The sequence below is a fragment of the Crinia signifera genome, chromosome 7 (assembly GCF_055691185.1).
Source record: "Crinia signifera chromosome 7, ASM5569118v1, whole genome shotgun sequence".
Taxonomy (NCBI): Eukaryota; Metazoa; Chordata; class Amphibia; order Anura; family Myobatrachidae; genus Crinia; species Crinia signifera.
The window spans coordinates 103,109,823-103,127,792 of NC_139223.1; the positions used below are offsets into that span (position 1 = coordinate 103,109,823).

Genomic DNA, 17,970 nt, shown 5'->3' on the forward strand with positions numbered 1-17,970 from the left:
AGCAATGGTGTGAAAAATAACCTGGTTCATTGCGGCTCTAAATTTATGCCTAGGTTCACTTCACAGAGTGCCTATGAACAATGTATGTCCCCACATCCGGGGGCTTCACCCCACCTCAGTGGGACCCCGCAATCAGACTCCTTGGAGCCTGAGTGGGCAATAGGCATTATGTACTTGCTGCAGACAATATCAGCTCAATTGGCTGCAAATACTGTGCAGACCAAGCAAGTGCAGCAGGACCTCTCTGTCCTGTCTTCACGGGTGGATAATATTACCCCCACTACGGGCCAGTCACGTAAGCGTGCTGCGGCCGCCATGTTGCTTGATTCAGAGGCTGGTGACGATAATAATGATGATGATGAGGCACAGCTTCCTGAATCTCAATCATTTCTCCGTGGCCCGGAGCCTCTTATTATGACTATAAGAGAGGTTTTGGATATCCCTCTGGCTGAAATACACAGGGAAAGGGTTATTACTTCAACCTGGTTGTGGTACCTAGCCAGGTGGCTCTGTATGGCCCATTCTGAAATTGGAATCTCTGAACCCCTTCTAGGGGTATTCAAGCTCAGAATAGAATCCCTAGGGCTGTCATAGCAAGCCTAGAAGAGGGAGAGTTCCTAGCATCACTGGATGCGAAGGACGCCTATCTCACATGTCACATCCCTATTGGGGCCCTCATCAGGCATTCCTGAGATTGCTCTAAAACAAGCTTTACTGCTCCTCCTATATTACGAGGGTCATGGCAGAAAAGATGACTCTGCTGAGGAGGTTGGGAATCAACATCATTCCCTATCTGGACAACTTGCTTATGAAAGCAAGGTCAGAACAGATCCTAGTACAGGATATTGTCAGACAAAACAAAGTCTGTCAGACCATGGGTGGATTCTCAACATCCCCAAGTCCTACCTGACACTACACAGGAATGATACTGGACACAAAAAAAAGGGAATTTTTTTTTTCTGCCTCAGGTCAAGGCGTGGGCCATTCAGACTCTGGTCTCAGTGATTCTGGAAAAACCTCAGATATCAGTACACCAGTGTATCCAACTTCTTGAAAAAAATGGTGGTTACTTTCGAGGCGATGCAGTTAGGTCGGTTCCACTCCAGAATGTTCCAACTGGTTTTTCAGCTTGCCCAGCTGGTCTCATGGAGGCTAATGATCCCATCCTAAGGGATCTTCCGGTTTTCTAAAAAACGTACAAAAAGTGTTCTGCCCAAAGGGCATAGCCCCGAGTGGGGGCCCAAAGGGCGTATCCCCGAGTGGGGGCCCAAAGGCCTGTTTCCCCACAGAAGGTGGGCAAGTCTGTTTCACCCCAGAAGGTGGGCAGGTCTGTTTCACCCCAGAAGGTGGGCAGGTCTGTTTCGCCCCAGAAGGTGGGCAAGTCTGTTTCGCTCCAGAAGGTGGGCAAGTCTGTTTCGCCCCAGAAGGGTGGGCAAGTCTGTTTCGCCCCAGAAGGTGGGCAAGTCTGTCCGGTTCCAGAAGGGGACTCTGTCTGTCCGGTCCCTGAGGGGGGCTTAGTCCATCTAGCCTCAAGTGGTATCATAGAAGCTGTGTCCCCGGAAGGGGTGGCCATATCCTTGTCTGAGGTCCCAAAGGCCACAGCCTCAGCAAGGGACTTGAGGGCCATAAATCCAGTGGGGTTTCTGTCGTGCCAGCTTCTATGAAGACTTCAGAAGCTTTAGCTTCCAATAATGTCGTCCCCATAGAGAATTCCTGTCCTGAGGTCCTAGAGGTGGATGTTTCCACATCCATAGTATTTGATGGAGATCTTGCCCATTTCAATTCCCTGGTTAGGCACTATGCTTCCCTTTTTGAATCAGGACCATCTTCAGGGGTCACTTGGGCTAATATTGTAGACCTCCTCATTTCTGCCTTTAGGGGTAAACCTCAGACATGGGCTTACGGGCTGATCAGGTCTGGTAACCCATGCCTTCAAGATCTCCCTTCTTTCTGTGATGCAGTTATTAAGAAGTTCAGTCCCAAAAAGATGGTTGGGGTTCCACCAGCTCCTGGAAACTTGGTGCCCAGCATAAGCCAGGAGCTTAAGGACCTGGCTTCTAAAGACTCACAGTCTCTGTTGGTTCATTCTTCTTCTGCATCATCGCTTGGTCTGGAATCCAGGAGTTTAGTTATTGGTTTTGCATCACTGACTCCTGGCAAAAAAATTTTGGACACATCTGGTACCTGTAATTCTGAGTCTGGGGAATCCGATAAAAATTCTGCCTATGGCCAATTAAGGCATTCCTCCCTTTCTGAGATTCCATCCGTTAAAGAGACTCTCATGATCTCCTCAGATCAAGACTTCAACTCGGATTCTGATTTGGTAACCTATAGCTGTGGTTTGGTAGAAGGTACCATCAGATCTGATAATGTGTGGGGCCTTAAACTGCTGATTCCATCAAAATCTAGGAAAAAGAAAAAGAAGAAGCATTAATCTTTTTCCGTTTTTCTGGATCATCTTGTTCGCCTTTTTGGTTGTGCCCTGTGGTCACCCTCTAGGGGGGGGGGCACTGAGACAAGACGTGGTTTCGGCTTGTGTTTGGTTTTTGTTCATCCCTTCTCCAAAATCCAGATGCTCATTGTTCTTGGATGTCTGGAATTTTGGGGTCTGTTGACCCCTCCTCAAGGGGGGGGTACTGTCAGGAACCAGGTTGAATGGTTCATTCAGTTTTGTTTTCTGTTCAGTTTGTGTTTGGCATTTGACTCACTGGTGGCCTCCAGTGGTAGGTATGTGCCATATCAGCTCAATATTCTGGGAGATAATTATTCACTAGGCTGTGAGGTAATTAGCTCGTTAAGCACAAGCCTGGGAGCTATTTTTCAGTTAGGCCCGTTAGCTAGAGTATCCTCTTGAGCCACCTCTGACGATCAATAACTCTTTGTCCTTCCATAAGACCTAGCTGCATCGGGGTGGGAGCGGGCCTAACTCGCTCCTTCGAACGCGGCGGCCACAGGTGAAGACTAGTGTTTGCAGGGGTGTGTCATCTGCCCGAGGTGCTCAATAGAGTTAGCGTAGGTTTCGCCGTGGCCGTCCTAACCAGCGGTCGCGGCTACGGGCTCATGCCTGATCTCTAGCTTCCAGCCTCCGGTAGTTACATCCAGCGCCCAGGCGGCATCTGTAACATTAGTTTGGTCTCCTAGACTGTTGTCATCTTCTCAGCAGTCTTCTGGATCGTTACCCTGGTCACAAGGGGTGCTGGCATTGCAGGTTATGCAGGACACTGCACAGGGCATTCACAAGTTTAATGCTCTCATGGATCAGTGGTCCAAGGAGCCTAAAGAATCTTCTAGGCATTCTGTAGTCTCGCTACTTGTACCTATAGTAGATTCTGAGGAAGAAGTGGAGCGTGGCCCCTCCTCGTTCTGTGATCAGAAGGAGGATAATGATAATTCTGTACCATGCATTGAGGACTTCATTATGACGGTGAAGCATGCTTTAAACTTATCTGATGAGGATAAGACTCCTGTGCAAGGAATTTTTACAAGGCAGCGTAGAGAAGCAGTTACCTTTCTCTCGGATGAGGGAATGCAGGAGTTGTTAGGAGGGGCATGGAAGATGCCCGATAAAAAGATTTTTATCCCTAAAAGGTATTTTAGTTTATACCCTATGCCGGAGGAGCATGTTAAATTGTGGGAGAAAGTCCATGTGGTGGATGCTTCAGTGGCGAGACTTTCTAAGGCCACTGTGTTGCCTGTGCAGGGTGGTGCTGCATTTAAAGACCCGGTGGATAAAAAGCTGTAAGGGTGCTTTAAAGCTGTTTTTCAAGGTGTGGGATTTACTCTCAGACGTGTGATTGCTTCTGCATGGGTTTCAAAGGCAATGATTGTATGCCTGATTCAGAGGCCTTGGCTTTGATGGAAAAATTCAAGGCTGCTGCAGAATACACCTGCGAGGCGGGTGAAGAGACTGTGAAAATGCTTTCTAAGGTATCAGCATTTTCTGTACATGCTCGTCGTGTATTGTGGCTCAAGGCTTGGGAAGCCGATATTGAGTCCAAGAAAGCCCTGGAGGCCTTGGCTTTTAAAGGGGAACTCCTTTTTGGTTCGGATTTGGAAGACATAATTAAGCAAGCGGGAAGAGTACGTTTCTTCCCACGCCTGCAGCGAAGCGTGGTTCATCCAGGTTTGCTGCTTTTCACTCCTTTAAACCATCCTTTCGTGGAGGAGCATGCTTCAAGACATTCCGGTAGGGGGCGTTTTTCCGCAGGAAAAGTAAAAGCTCCAGCTTCCCGCTTCAGGCCTTTCAACAAGAAACATGCAGCGAAGGGGGAGGAGAAGCCCTCAGCATGACGGGTTGCTGGCTCCCCAGTCTGTGCTTAGTGTGGGAGGTTGCTTTTTGCAGTATCGGGACACTTGGGCCTTGCTAGGTCAGGATCCTTGGGTCCTCAGAGTTGTGTCCCAGGGGTACAGGATAAACCTGAAGGTGGTTGCCCCAGTAAGGTTTTTGCCTACTCCGTTGCCCAGAGAACCTCGATTGAAAACTGCTCTTTTGGGGTGGCGAGGTCACTTCTGGAGAAGGGAGTGGTAGTCCCAGTATCGTAAGAGGAAAGAAGAAAGGGTTTTTACTCTATTCTTTTCTTAATACCAAAGCCGGACGGAACATTCCGTCCTATTCAAAATCTGAAGTCGCTGAACCTCCATTTATGGGTGGACCATTTCAGGATGGAGTCATTGAAGACGGTGTTGCTAAGCCTGGAACCAGGGGAATTTCTGGCATCCATGGATATTCAGGACGCATATTTGCACGTTCCTATTCATGCAGAAAATCAGTCAGAAATTGTTGGGAAAAATGTTGGCAACGTTCGAGAAGTTGCAGTATGTAAGGTTCCACTCATGTCCATTTCAATGGAACATTCTGGCCTGTTGGTCGGGAGACACGAGGTCTATGAAGACAGAGAAGGTAGTGTTGTCCGAGGAAACGAGATCTGCCTTACTTTGGTGGACAGATGTAGGCTCTCTCCAGTGGGGTCGCTCTCTCCAGTTGTGGGATTGGTTGGTGGTTACCACCAATGCCAGTCTCAGGGGCTGGGGAGCGGTGGTGCTGGAATTGAGATTGCAAGGTTTGTGGTCAGCAGAGGAATCGGTGCTTCTGATAAATGTGTTGGAGTTGCGAGCTGTGTGGCAGACACGGTCACATGCAGAAGTCGGGTTGAGAGGCTTTCCGGTTCGCATCCAGTCGGACAATGCCACGGCTGTGGCATACTTGAACCACCAAGGGGGCACATGCAGTCAGTTGGCAATGACGGAGGGGTCAAGGATTTTCCTGTGGGCAGAGGCCATTGTCCCGGTCCTATCTGCAGTATTCATCCCAGGAATCAGGAATGTGGAAGTGGATTTATGAGCAGCGAGGAGCTCCTGGAAGGAGAATGGGCATTACACCCACAAGTGTTTCAGGAGATTGTGACACAATGAGGAGTTCCGGACGTGATTTTATGGCGTCCAGACACAATTACCAGGTTTCCAAGTTTTGTGCACGGACCAGGGATCCTCTGGCTTGGGCGGTGGACGCCTTGACGATCCCTTGGCATTTCAGGCTGGCGTATGTGTTCCCTCCATTTCCGATAATTCCACCTGTGTTGCGGAGGGTACAGTCACAAGGCATCCCAGTGATATTGATAGCACCGGATTGGCCAAGGAGGTCTTGGTATTCCATCATTTGGAGGTTGTCGACAGTCGTGGCGTCTTCCTCTGCATCCAGACCTCCTCCGTCAAGGTCCATTTTATCATCAGGACCTTGCTTGGCTGAGTGTGACGGCTTGGCTTTTGAGGCCGCTATCTTAAGACAATAGGGTTTTCAGAGGCTGTCATTTCGACTATGATTAGTGCCAGAAAACCATTGTCCTCTAAGAACTATCACAGAGTATGGAAGATCTACATTAGATGGTGTGAACGACAGATGGTTCATACTTACAGGTTTAAAGTTTCCCGAATATTGAAATTCTTGCAAGATGGTTTTTGGTCGGTCTGAGTCTTTAGTCTTTGAAGGTCCAGGTTTCGGCCTAGTCCAGAGTGGCTCTGATTCCAGAGGTACAGACCTTTTTGCAAGGGGTTTCCAGATTGAAACATTCTTATAAACAACCGGTGGCACCTTGGGATTTGTCCTTGGTGCTGTCGGTGTTACAGAAATCTCAGTTTGAACCGTTGAGGTCGGCTGACCTTAATTTTTTGATTTAGAAGTTTACTTTTTTTGTTGGCAATCGCCTCAGCTAGGTGGGTTTCGGAGTTAGGAGTGTTGTCCTGCAAGTCTCCGTTGTTAGTTTTTCATGAGGATTGGGCTATCCTTAGAACAGTTCCAAAATTCTTGCCAAAAGTTGTTTCTTCATTTCACTTAAATCAGGAGATTGTTCTTCCGGTGTTTAATCCTCAGGAAGAATCCAGAAAAAGGGACAGATTAAAGAATTGGGATGTGGTGCGCGCCTTGCACATTTATTGGGACAGAGTGAAGAGTATCCAGAAGATGGATTCTCTCTTGATATTGTATGATGTACACAAGTTGGGTTGGCCTGCTTCTAATCAGACCATTGCTAAGTGGTTGAGATCGGTTATTGCTTTTGCCTATACTAAAGTTGGCAGACCAGTGCCTTCTAGGATTGATGCTCATACCACCAGGTCAGTGGCTACCTCTTGGGCGGTGCGCCATGGGGCTACAGCTGAACAAGTATGCAGGGCTGCCACTTGGTCATCTGTTCACACTTTCACCAAATTTCACAGGTTCAATAAGTTCGCATCGGAGGACGTATCATTCGGGTGAGCAGTGTTGAGAACTGCAGACCTGAGCATACCCTCCCAAAAGAACCGGCTCTTGAACGTCCCAAGGTCAGCTGTGTCTTCAGGATAGATGAAGAAGAAAAAGGGATTTTTGTAAGAAATTACCATTCAAATCCCTTTCTCTGATTCTATCCTGGTGACGCAGCGATCCCTCTACTTACTTAGTAATACATTTGTTCATGTATTGTTTATGTATGGCAGGGCTTGGTAATAGCGGCCCTCCAGATGTTGATGAACTACACATACCAGCATGCCTTGCATCAGTTTCAGTATGGCCACATAGCAAAAGTAATGCAAAGCATCCTGGGATGTGTAGTTCATCAACAGCTGTTGATGGCCACTATTGCCCATCCCTGATGTATGGTCATGTTATAATGGTTAAGTTAATGATTGTGCATATAATATGTTCAGGCATTGTTCTAAGTTATTGTATCCTAGTGTGCTCTGGAAGATGAACTGACGCATGATGGGATGCAGTGAGGGAGAAGCCTGCAGTCTTCAAATGTTTAGCATAGGTGCCTGGCTACTATTGGACCCTACTACATCCCAAGGTCAGCTGCGTCATCAGGGTAGAGTCAGAGAAAGGGATTCGAACGGTAAGTTATTACAAAAATCCCTTTTTTCATTGGATGCACCCCATGTGGCTACACCCAATTTTTTTGCGCACGCAGTTATGTATGTGGCATAGTGTGTCAGGGGCATTACAGTGTGTGGCATAATGTGTAAAGGGCATTATTTTGTTATTAGGCAGATTTCTTTTTTGTTTTTTTTAGTAGCTCTTTGGGTGGTTTATTTTGCAGCGGGAACGGCCGGGAAGTGACGAGCTGCCAGCTGCAGCTCGCCTCTTCCCGACCGCAACTCGCAGGCACGCCCCCTTCTCGCTCCCAGGCAGGCGGGACATTGAATCTCGCCTGCATGTTCTCGGTCGAGCTGACCGAGAATGGGACTGGGTCACGGCGGTCGAGCAAGCTCGACTGCCGTGACCTTCACATTGAATACCCCCTTAGTGTGCTATTCAAACTGACTATTTGAATAGGATAAAGTGTATGTAACCTGTTAAGAATGATTATGACCTAGTGCGTTGGAATTAGAATGAAATAAGATTTGACAGTAGTCTGGCCTTGAGTATCTCACTTATTTATTTGTCAAAATTTCTAAACCATTGTTAAATCCTAATAAATCACAAACCGGTGGACAATAAGTAAGTTTTGCAGTTTACGTAATGTGTCCATAAACTTTTACCCTTTATTCCTAACTACGGGCGAACCAATGCATAGCGCCACGTAGTGAACCTTGTCAGCGTATCTCACACTACAACGATACCCTTATGGTGGTATCCTTCACAGTACCAAGTACTTAAACACACTCTTAATGTACCAGCTATCGTTACTGTAAACGCTTCCGCTTATTGCGAATAAATAACACGATACTTGGTATAAATTCGGAATTAGGGTATAAAGTCCTTCACCGTATGTATTAAATCCCTAATGGACAAAAAGGGGTAACAGAGTATATCACAAATTCAATTCTTTACAAATAACTAACGAAACTGGAAAAACAAATGCATGTACAATCCAGCTTAAATGCAACTACAAACAATACAAAAGGTACAGTTACCGTCTCTCTCTCTCACGCAAGCGCCACTCGGACCGAGTATCTGTATTCAGTTCTGAGCACAGTCAATATAGACCGTCTCTAGCCCGTGCGCAGCAATATATAGGGTCCAGACAATAGAGTACAGTAAAGTTCTTCATAGGCCAAGAGCTCCACTATCGGTTCTCCTGATTGGTACAGTAAAGATGCACAATGCTTCGTCATATGTCCAGGAGTCATGCTGTGCATCTGGTTTCAGCTGGATCTTTCAGTTAGCACTTCCTCATGGCAATGTATCTTAAAATATATTTTGTCCATAACTTCTCACTGGTACATGCTGCGCTTTTCAGATAAACACCGGAAAACTGCGAGTGAGAGACTGATCACATTGATACTAAAAAGGGGAGATTGTGTATTACCATTTATACTACGTGTAGTGATATTAAACCATATAACTATATTTTATTATTTGTGATTGTGGAATATGGGTCTATGTGTATTAGGATGGCTGCCCTTTGAGTTTGCACAATATTCCTACTTGGATCTATGCACTATTTACTTAAATATGCAAACTTAAATGGCTGCGTGGATGCAATACGACTTCGACACCATCAGGCCAGATGTACTAAGCTTGAAAAGTGATAAAATGGAGAGTGATAAACCTGCTCCTACTTGCCATGTCACAGGCTGTGTTTGAAAAATGACAGGTAGGAGCTGATTGGTTGGTGGCTTATCACTCTCCATTTTATCACTTTTCAGGGCTTAGTACTACTCGCCCTTACTCTTTCAAAAAAATGATGCTGTATTTCTTAGTTGATGGTGCTCCCATCCAACTTTAAAAATCACAGAATACATTAGTTGACACATTCCTTGTATTTTACAAACCGTAATATACTGTATTTCTCTCATTGTGTTTTGAATATTTGTTTGACTTTTCAACTTTGTGAGAGGGAAAATATATGCTTTTATGTCTTCTACTTTCTTTGGTTTGTATGTTTTCAAACTGGTAATTTATTGTATTAATAATCTGTTACAGTCTAACATATATGATGCAAGGTTTATAAAGCCTTGTACACATAGGATGATTTTATCCAAGATCGCTGGCTAAATAGTCGCTGAGCGACCATATCGGTCGTGGTGTCTGTGTGTACTGGACAATAAATGGATAGGAGCGTGCTCCCGCAGCCAGCCCTTAATGGTTGCTGGTATATATAGCTAAATTTCGCTGGTGCACAATGTACTGTCACCAGTGACCAGCGCCTCCTAGTCCAAATAAAATAAAGTAAAAAAAAAAAAAAAAGGACAAAATTGCTTGCAATTTTCAGCCAAAATAGCTGGTCGCTGATGAAAACGGTACACTGAGCAACATGGTCACTCAGCAATATCTTGCTGAGAGATATTTAGCCAAATTTGCTCAGCGACCATATTGCACCGTGTGTACACACCTTAATATAGAGTTTTGAGGCAGAGACAATGGAAATATTTTATTGCATATTAATAATATGTAGTGTTTTAATAAAGACAATTGAACAGAGTGTGGCACGTACAAGATAAAATTATGTTTTCTTCTTTGGTTTTCACTAGTGTGTATTGCCTAACGTGGATACAGAGGTTGACATGTAATAGGATATAATGTTTTTGGACACTGCAATTTTTTTGGGAGGGTCAAACTTTCACATTTAACGCAAATCACACATGTAATTAGTGTTCATGCTAGGCTGGCTGGGCTGCCCTGCCGATTTTTAAAGGGCGAAATACATCCTGCCCCTCTAGCAGCGCCCTACTAAAACAGCCTGCTGCCTGTCCCCACAGGTGCGCACAAGAAAGCCCAGCACCGCCGTGACATCGGCAGCTGGGCCCACCCAGGTGGCAGCCTTGGCCCACCGCAACGGTGAAGTCAGAGGGCCCGGTCCGCCCCCTTCTTTCTGTCCCCGTACAGCACCATCCTGCCCTGACCAGTTCCTAGAAGGAACACTAGTGATAGTGTGTGATTTGTGGTAAAAATTGTACGTTTTGCCGAGATCAATAAATCGCACATTCAGAATTCCATCCAGAAGTTTTTTTTATAGAAAACTGCAAAATTGCAAATAAAATAGGGTGCAATTTTTCAAATCGCACCCTGAACATTACCAGAACAATAGACCTGGTTCTGGCAGGTAAGTTTGCCAGAACCATGCACAAATTATTGAGATATGTGCATGACTCCGTCTGTAAAAGTGATAAAAAAAAAAAAGCCGGTCCTGATTTCCCAAATATGAGGGAACAAACTTTTGAGGTCTCCCGTATTTAAGAAACCAGCACGGTCTCTTGGACCAGTCCTGGTTCCAAAAATACAGGTGACAAAAAGGCTAAAGGCCCATACACGTTTGCCGATTTTCAGCTTAAAATCGCTCAAAACGGCCGTTTTGAGCGATTTTCAGATGAAAGTCTGCAAGTGTGTATGACCCAGCGGTGGCCGACTAGCGATGATGCGCGCTCCCGCATCATCGCTAGCAAAGTCCACAGTCGGCTGGTTTTACCAGCATGCCAGCGATGATGGATGGTTCTTCATCCATCGTCCCTGCCCCTGCTCCCCCGCCCGCCCTGTTCCTAACGGAGCGTACAGTGAATGCACAGCCTGCCCGCCCAGCACACCATATGCAGCCCGCCCCACTCCCTCCCCCTGCTCCTCCGCCCGCCCTGCTCCAAACGGAGCATACTATATGCAATACGCTCGCTCCCTCCCCCTGCCCGCCCTGCTCCACGAAGCATACAGTATGTACCCTGCCTGCCCGTCCGACGCCCCGCTCCATCCCCTTTCTCCCCTGCCCGCCTTGCTACAAATGGAGCATAAAATACGCCAGCACCCGTCACTAGTGAGTGCAGGGCGGGGGATGAGGACACCAGAAACTGCAGCACTAACACCCGCTTCACTGGTCCATACATCCGCCGCCGGTAATAAGTACCTGTGACCTGGTACCTGTAAACTATAAAGTGGGTGGGCGTCTTCATCTAATTAGCATATCATTTTAATAATAAAATAAACAACAAATGTCACTAATATGTGTATATATACATATATTATATATATACATGCACATATACATAAGATATATATATATATATATGTGTGTGTACACACAGGGTCGGTGCAATCCATTTCAGCTCCGCAGACAAATTGGGGGAAGGGGGGGGGGGGCCTTCGGAGCGCTGCTCGCTTGCTGGGGGGGTGTGTGTATGTGTGTTTTGGATGCGGGCACTGCCTAACTGCTCCACGGGGGGGGGGGGACGGGGGGGGGGGCGTGTGTGGTGGCAGTATGTGGCTATATATATATATATATATATATATATATATATATACAAATTCAAAGCTCATGCACCAGTAGCAAATTAGGAGCAGCCACTCCTGATTGGCTGTCAGTACGCCACAGATTTCATGGAAGCCATAGGCAGTCCAGACGCAGGGGGGCTTCACAGCCAAAACCACATTGCAGGCCACAGCTGCCGTAGATAGGGGGAAGGGTGACACCATGAGTTATTACACCGGGTGACACAAACCCTAGTGATGCCTCTGAGCCTGGCTACACAGCCGGGCTGACCGTCCCGCTCCCTCTTCTTGCTACGTTTTGTCATGCCGCAAGGAGCAGGGAGAAGAAGCAGCGCCCACCCACCCTCAGGAAGCTCCAGCTCCCCATAATATTAAAGCCACTGCCACTGTTAACCCTGACAGGCCAGCAGTGCATATATTTGCACCACTGGCCACCAATATTTATAAATAAAATAATAGGCGGTAACATATACATTGCTGCCGCAGATTAATGGATTTCACCCTAAATGCAGTGCTGCTAACGAAATCCTAGCCATGCACATGAGTGGGATTTCGGCGGGGTAGGGTGGCCTTTACCTGATCACTGGGCACAGAATATATGCAGTCCAGCGATCAGTTCTGAATCAGGCCCTAAGAACAGAAATGCACTGAATAAAATGGCCTCTGCTCCCACCCTTGGAAATCAAACCCAGCCCATTATGTAAATAGCCTTATAATGAAAGATTTTCAGCAATGTCTTTCGCCTCCTGAAAATCTCTTGCTCTTTGGGGAAAAAAGCTCAGTGTGTACGCACTACTTTGGTGATAGATATATCTATCAGAGATTTTGGCAAAGTCTTTTAAAATGAAAATCTTCTAGTGTGTATGGGCCTTAAGGGTCCCATGTATTTTGGAACCAGCACTTGGCTCCAAAAGCCATCGGTGTAATGTCACAGCTGCGGGACAGTTTTTATACAAGCATTATCGCTTTGGCTGGTCATCCCTGGGGGAGTGGGGACCCCCAATAAAGAGGGTCCCCCAAGCTTCGCCCATCCAGGGCTAAATCCTGGGGCTTTCCCCGGCACCACTGGGCTGTGGGTGCTGGGCTGTTCTTTTTGTTTAAAAAATAAATAAAAATAGCTAAAATATTATTGGTTTGTGCTCTGGAACTACAAGTCCCAGCAAACCAAGCCCACATGCAGGGACTTTTAGACCCACAATGGAGTCAGATAAACCAAGAAGGGTTCTGCATACTGAAAGGAACCTGGTGTTGTGTTTTTAAGAAATTGGAAGCAAGTCTGACTAAACCTCCTGCCCTGGGTATGCCTGACCATGGGGGACCATGTGATTTGTACTGCAAGAAACTTGCTGGGTGTGCGACAGAAGTAGTGACTTAGAAACCTGGTGATGCCAGTCGACCAATTCCGTACTGCAGTGCATAAAGACCCAGTTGCTCGAGCACTTCCTACTTGTTTACACAGTGTAGATGCCATAGCACTACCAGTAAACAAGACTGAGGATGTGGTGTTGGGGTATGTTTTAACTATTTATGCTCCTCATGCAGTCTGAACACTTCTAAAATTCTACACACACATGACAAAGTCTCATCAACCAAGTTCACTAAATGGCAACTTGCAAATGTGGGGCATTAAAGGGCCCACTGGGACTTGTAGTTCCACAGCATGACTGATGTTAAAAAACAAAACACAAACACAAACACCCTGTTAAAGTACAAGTTAATTATCATACATGCACACATTTACACACCACCCATACATAAATATACTCACCTTGTCACACTTCCCCTACTGTGTTGGTTCGAGGCAGTTTTGTTTTTCTGTATTAGAGTGATATTGGACATGTTGGATAAACCAGAGAGAAATCCTAAGGGCGAGTCTGCTATAATTTTTCCATGTGTTCATTGCATAAAAAAAAAATTGACATGGGTTGTACTTAGCATGGCTTGATATGCACAGCATGCTATGTGCTGCATGTGTATTTACATTCTGGGTATTCTAAGGCAGTGGTCTCCAACCTTTTTTGTGGCGTGAGCTACTAGCGACCAAATAAACCGCCTGAAGAGCTACTAAAATAAAATTAAATCTACATAATAACAAAAAATTAACTTTACACATTATGCCACACACTATAATGGCCCTGACACATTATGCCACACGCCGCAATGCCCCAGACACAATATGCCGCATACATACCTCCCAACACTGGAGACAGAGGAGAAGGGACATGTGCGTGTGCTGAAATTAGGGGAATGACCTACTACGGTGGTACTCTTGCGGGGCCACCAATTTTTTTTGTTATGGGGGCATAGCCAGTGCTCTGAGAGCTGCTGGCCATGCCTCCAGCCTCTCTGAATAGATGCGGTGTGCATATGCACACAGTCTGTTCATTGCTGCTCCACCACAGGACACCTCCGTCCCCAGGTGGGACGCAGGACAGCCCCCAAGAATTATGCAGCACACTGCAATGCCCGACACATTATGCCACACACTGCAATACCCCTGATACAAGATTATGCACACGATGTACCACAGTAAGGCTTCTAGTAATATAAAATGTAAATTACCTGCTTATTGCCAGTGGTTAGTTCACGTTGCCAAGAGTTAATGCTTGCTGCCAGTGGTTAATTTTTGTTTCCAGGGGTTAATGCTTGTTGTCAAACGGTCACTGCTTGCCAACCTCCGTCTCAGGGCCATCTTTTCGTATGTGCATAGTGGGCAGTTACCCAAGGGCCCCATAGTGCTAGGGGCGGATTGGATTCCCGGGACACCATAATAAATTCCAGTAGGTCAGACCTGCCAACCCCTCAGCAGCTGCTTATCATCCCCGCTGGCTGCTGCCGCGTTCGGAGCTTGGCTCCATCACTCCCCTGCTGGCTGCTGTCATGCTCAGAGTTCAGCTCCATCACCCCCTTGCTGGCTTCTGTCATTTTTGTAACTCAGCTCCATCATCCCCCTGCTGGCTTAAGGAGTCTGTCGTCTTCCCCCACACCACGCTATATGACTTCTAGAGTCTGACAGGGTGCACAGCGCTGCAGTGTTACCCGGAAGTTTCGGGAGTGCTTAGCGCGATGCTCACTGTCAGACACTAGAGGTCAAATATGACTTCTAGCACCTGTCTCCTCCGAAGCAAGGAGTGTGGGCCAAGGCAGCTGAGAAAGTAGAAAGGGGGGACCGGGCGGAGAGCAGTGGTCAAGCCACCCGAATTGCTCAGACGAGCTATTGTGCCTGAAAAGCTAGAAACTTGTGGGCACAGAATAATTTTTCTATTGATTTTCCTCATTGTAGGTGCAGAGAATTGATTCTAGCAATTGCAAGAACTTTGTTTGACCTTATTGATGAAAATACAAAACAGGTTTGTAGATCATATTTTATTCTGTTCATTTTTTTGTTTATTTTTTATCTTTAAGGTAAATATTGAATTTAGTATTGCATAATATAGAAGTTTAATCAAATTAAATGTGGTAGAAATAGGTAGAAAAATAGGTAGAAAAACTTTTATTAGAAAGTATTATTTAACAAGTGGAATAAGCCTTGTTGAGTTTTAAAGTGGAGACCATAAATTACCAATAAGCTACTGTATTTTTTCATGCACAACCTGTTACATAACAGGAATTGATTGATGGGTACTTTAGCTCTCTCCACTCATTTTCTCTCAGAAGGTTAGAATATTATGTAATGTCACTAATAACTGCTTTATGTTTTTGTATAACTAGTAACCAGCAGGTTTAGTTGGATCTTTGATACAAGTAGAAACATAATATTTTTCTACAAATTGTTATTTTATCGTAGTCATTTCTACTCTAATTTTTGTCAGCATTTATTTCTGCATATATAATCTGTGGGTGGGGGGAAACTAGATTATGGGTAAATGGGGAACACATTTACCTAATAATTTATTCATTGGTGACAAGAGGCAATAATATACAGATTTTTGGGACCAAAATAAAAACAGGGGTGTTACATTTATTTACATTTTCCAGATATGGTATTCTTCTATGGGTGATGGTTTCTACTGTATTTCTGGTTATGGTATCCCTTATTGGATAATGGTCTCTATTTGTGGATTATATTCAAGTCCTGATTCTTCCGTGGGACCACTTGTCCTTATACTCATCATTTCAGTGTGTTTCTTTCTATCCCGGGTTACCCACCGCATACATTTAAATAATACGCCGAATAATATGATGACACCACTGATACAGAGCAACAGTTTCTCTATGTTGTCTATGATCTCCTGGTACCATTCTTAAACCAATGCATTGAGCTCTACTAGGGGGTCCCTTTTCTTTTCTGTTCATAACCTCCTGTGCAGAACCAATTCTTTTATAGGCTTGTAGCTCTTTTCCGGTGTATCAAAATATGTCATTACTGTATATGTCTCCATTATGTTATCTATTATGTCTGTCAATACTTGTAAGTATTTAAAGTTAATGATTCTCCTGGCAGTATGGGTGATATCTAATGCAAGGGGAATTTGACACCCGAAGGTCTCATGGACTAGATCTGAGGCTAGAGGTTCCTTTCTGAAACTCAGATCTCTTCTATGGAATTGTTTGTAGTGTGTATGAGTATAAGGAAAGGGTATACATTTGTGGATTTTTACCATTGAGTCATGTGTAAGGGTCATCACTTCATGCAATACTCCACCTAAATAACACTGTCCGATATGATTCATATAACACATTTAGATGCTCGCCTGTCACAAATAAAATAAACATTATCTGGAAGGAAGTGAGGTACAGAGAATTTCATAACAGTATCCACATGAACATTCCCATTCCATCCTTCCCGACCTGACTTGCACAAGAGTCTGGCTGTAGGCACTCTACCGGCCATAATCTTCTTCAGTTTCACTGATTAGATGTATTTATACTGCCTTCCGCTTGTGTGGCTTTCTAGCAATGTTTCTTAGTCTATTGGCTCTCCATCTGGATGCTGCGAGTATGTTATCGTCTGATTATACCATGTTGCTTCCCATGTCCCTTGTACCTTTGAACTAATGAAGTTCCAACATATAAGGGACTTGTCTACCTGATATGGTTGCAATCTAAATGCAGGAGACCTGGTGCATATGTATTTCTTATGCAAGGATCTTCCTTTTCTTAGATTATGTATCTCTGCCAGGGTTAGAGGGTATGGGATTAGACCCATACTAATCCGTTTCTGGGGTACTTGCGAACATACCCAACATTCTGTCTGATTTAAAACTCTTCCTACGAGCGAGTGATACTCGCCCAAAGGATGTTGCCTTACATCAGCTGTCAAGTTATGTTGACATGTGCAGATACAAGCTTCTTCCATATCAGGGCTACACCTCCTGCAAACACAATATCCATCAGATGACAACCCATCACATTACTTTTGCCCTAAATATTCTTCAGACTCCTTACCAACTCCAGGGTTGAGTATCAAAGTATCAGGACTACTCAGGGGTCCTAACATGGCTTGATTATGATCCGCCAACCTAATGTCAGAACTCCACCTTTCCTTATCCACCCTTTGGTAGCCACGCAACACCTTGGGGAGAAAAGAGATGAGAAAACAGGAGCAGAGCAAGGTATTCATCTTCTGCCTGTTGTTTGTTTCTTCGTCTGGCCAGGGGATAGTCAGGGTAGTCTTTACTTTGTCTTTTCCTTCTTAGATATCTCGGTTTTAGTTGTCGCTCAGTATTTCCGGAGCAAAGCTTCTAGCAATACTTCTTTTTCGTCACTTCTAGCATCAACCACTTCCGGGTTATTGACCTTTTTACAACGGGACGAATGGATCCAAGTTTCCTTCTCTGCAACCTTTACTGATGTGTTGCTGATCAATAGTACTTGGTTTGGTCCTTCTCACCGATCTATCAAAAACTTGAGCATAACAAATTTCAGATCATAACAACAGTACCCTAGCTCCAGACAGTTACAGTCCATCACAGGCAATTCAGGTGTCAACACTGTCAACTTCCTCTGCTGCATTCTCAATTGTTGATTCCTCTTTATAAGATATTGAACAGTCACTTCATTATTACACTTTAGCCATCGTAATGTGGATGTCTTCCAAGCAATATTTCGAAGGGAGAGAGGTTAAATGGAGTTCTGAGGGTGGTTCTGATACTATACAGCACTATAGGCAATGCCTCAGGCCATAGGCAAACCCTTGTTTCAGCCATAACTTTGCTCAATTTGTTCTTGATAGTACCCTCCATTCTCTCTGCCTTAGCGCTTGCCTGAGATCCATAAGGAGCATGGAGTTTACTATCAATCCCTAGGAGTTTACACATGATTTGGAAGTCTTCTCATATACAGTGAGTACTTTTGGGATA

At 45.2% G+C, this 17,970-nt stretch overlaps 1 protein-coding gene across 1 annotated transcript in view; it reads left to right on the forward strand.

Annotated features, from left to right (window-relative positions):
• The window catches only part of PGAP1 (post-GPI attachment to proteins inositol deacylase 1), a 466,817-nt gene that overhangs the window by 109,842 nt on the left and 339,005 nt on the right, over positions 1-17,970 (forward strand). Inside the window, exon 7 of the mRNA XM_083153565.1 lies at positions 14,952-15,018. Within this exon, the coding sequence (XP_083009691.1) occupies positions 14,952-15,018 (67 nt within the window). The remainder of the gene's footprint in view (positions 1-14,951; positions 15,019-17,970) is intronic.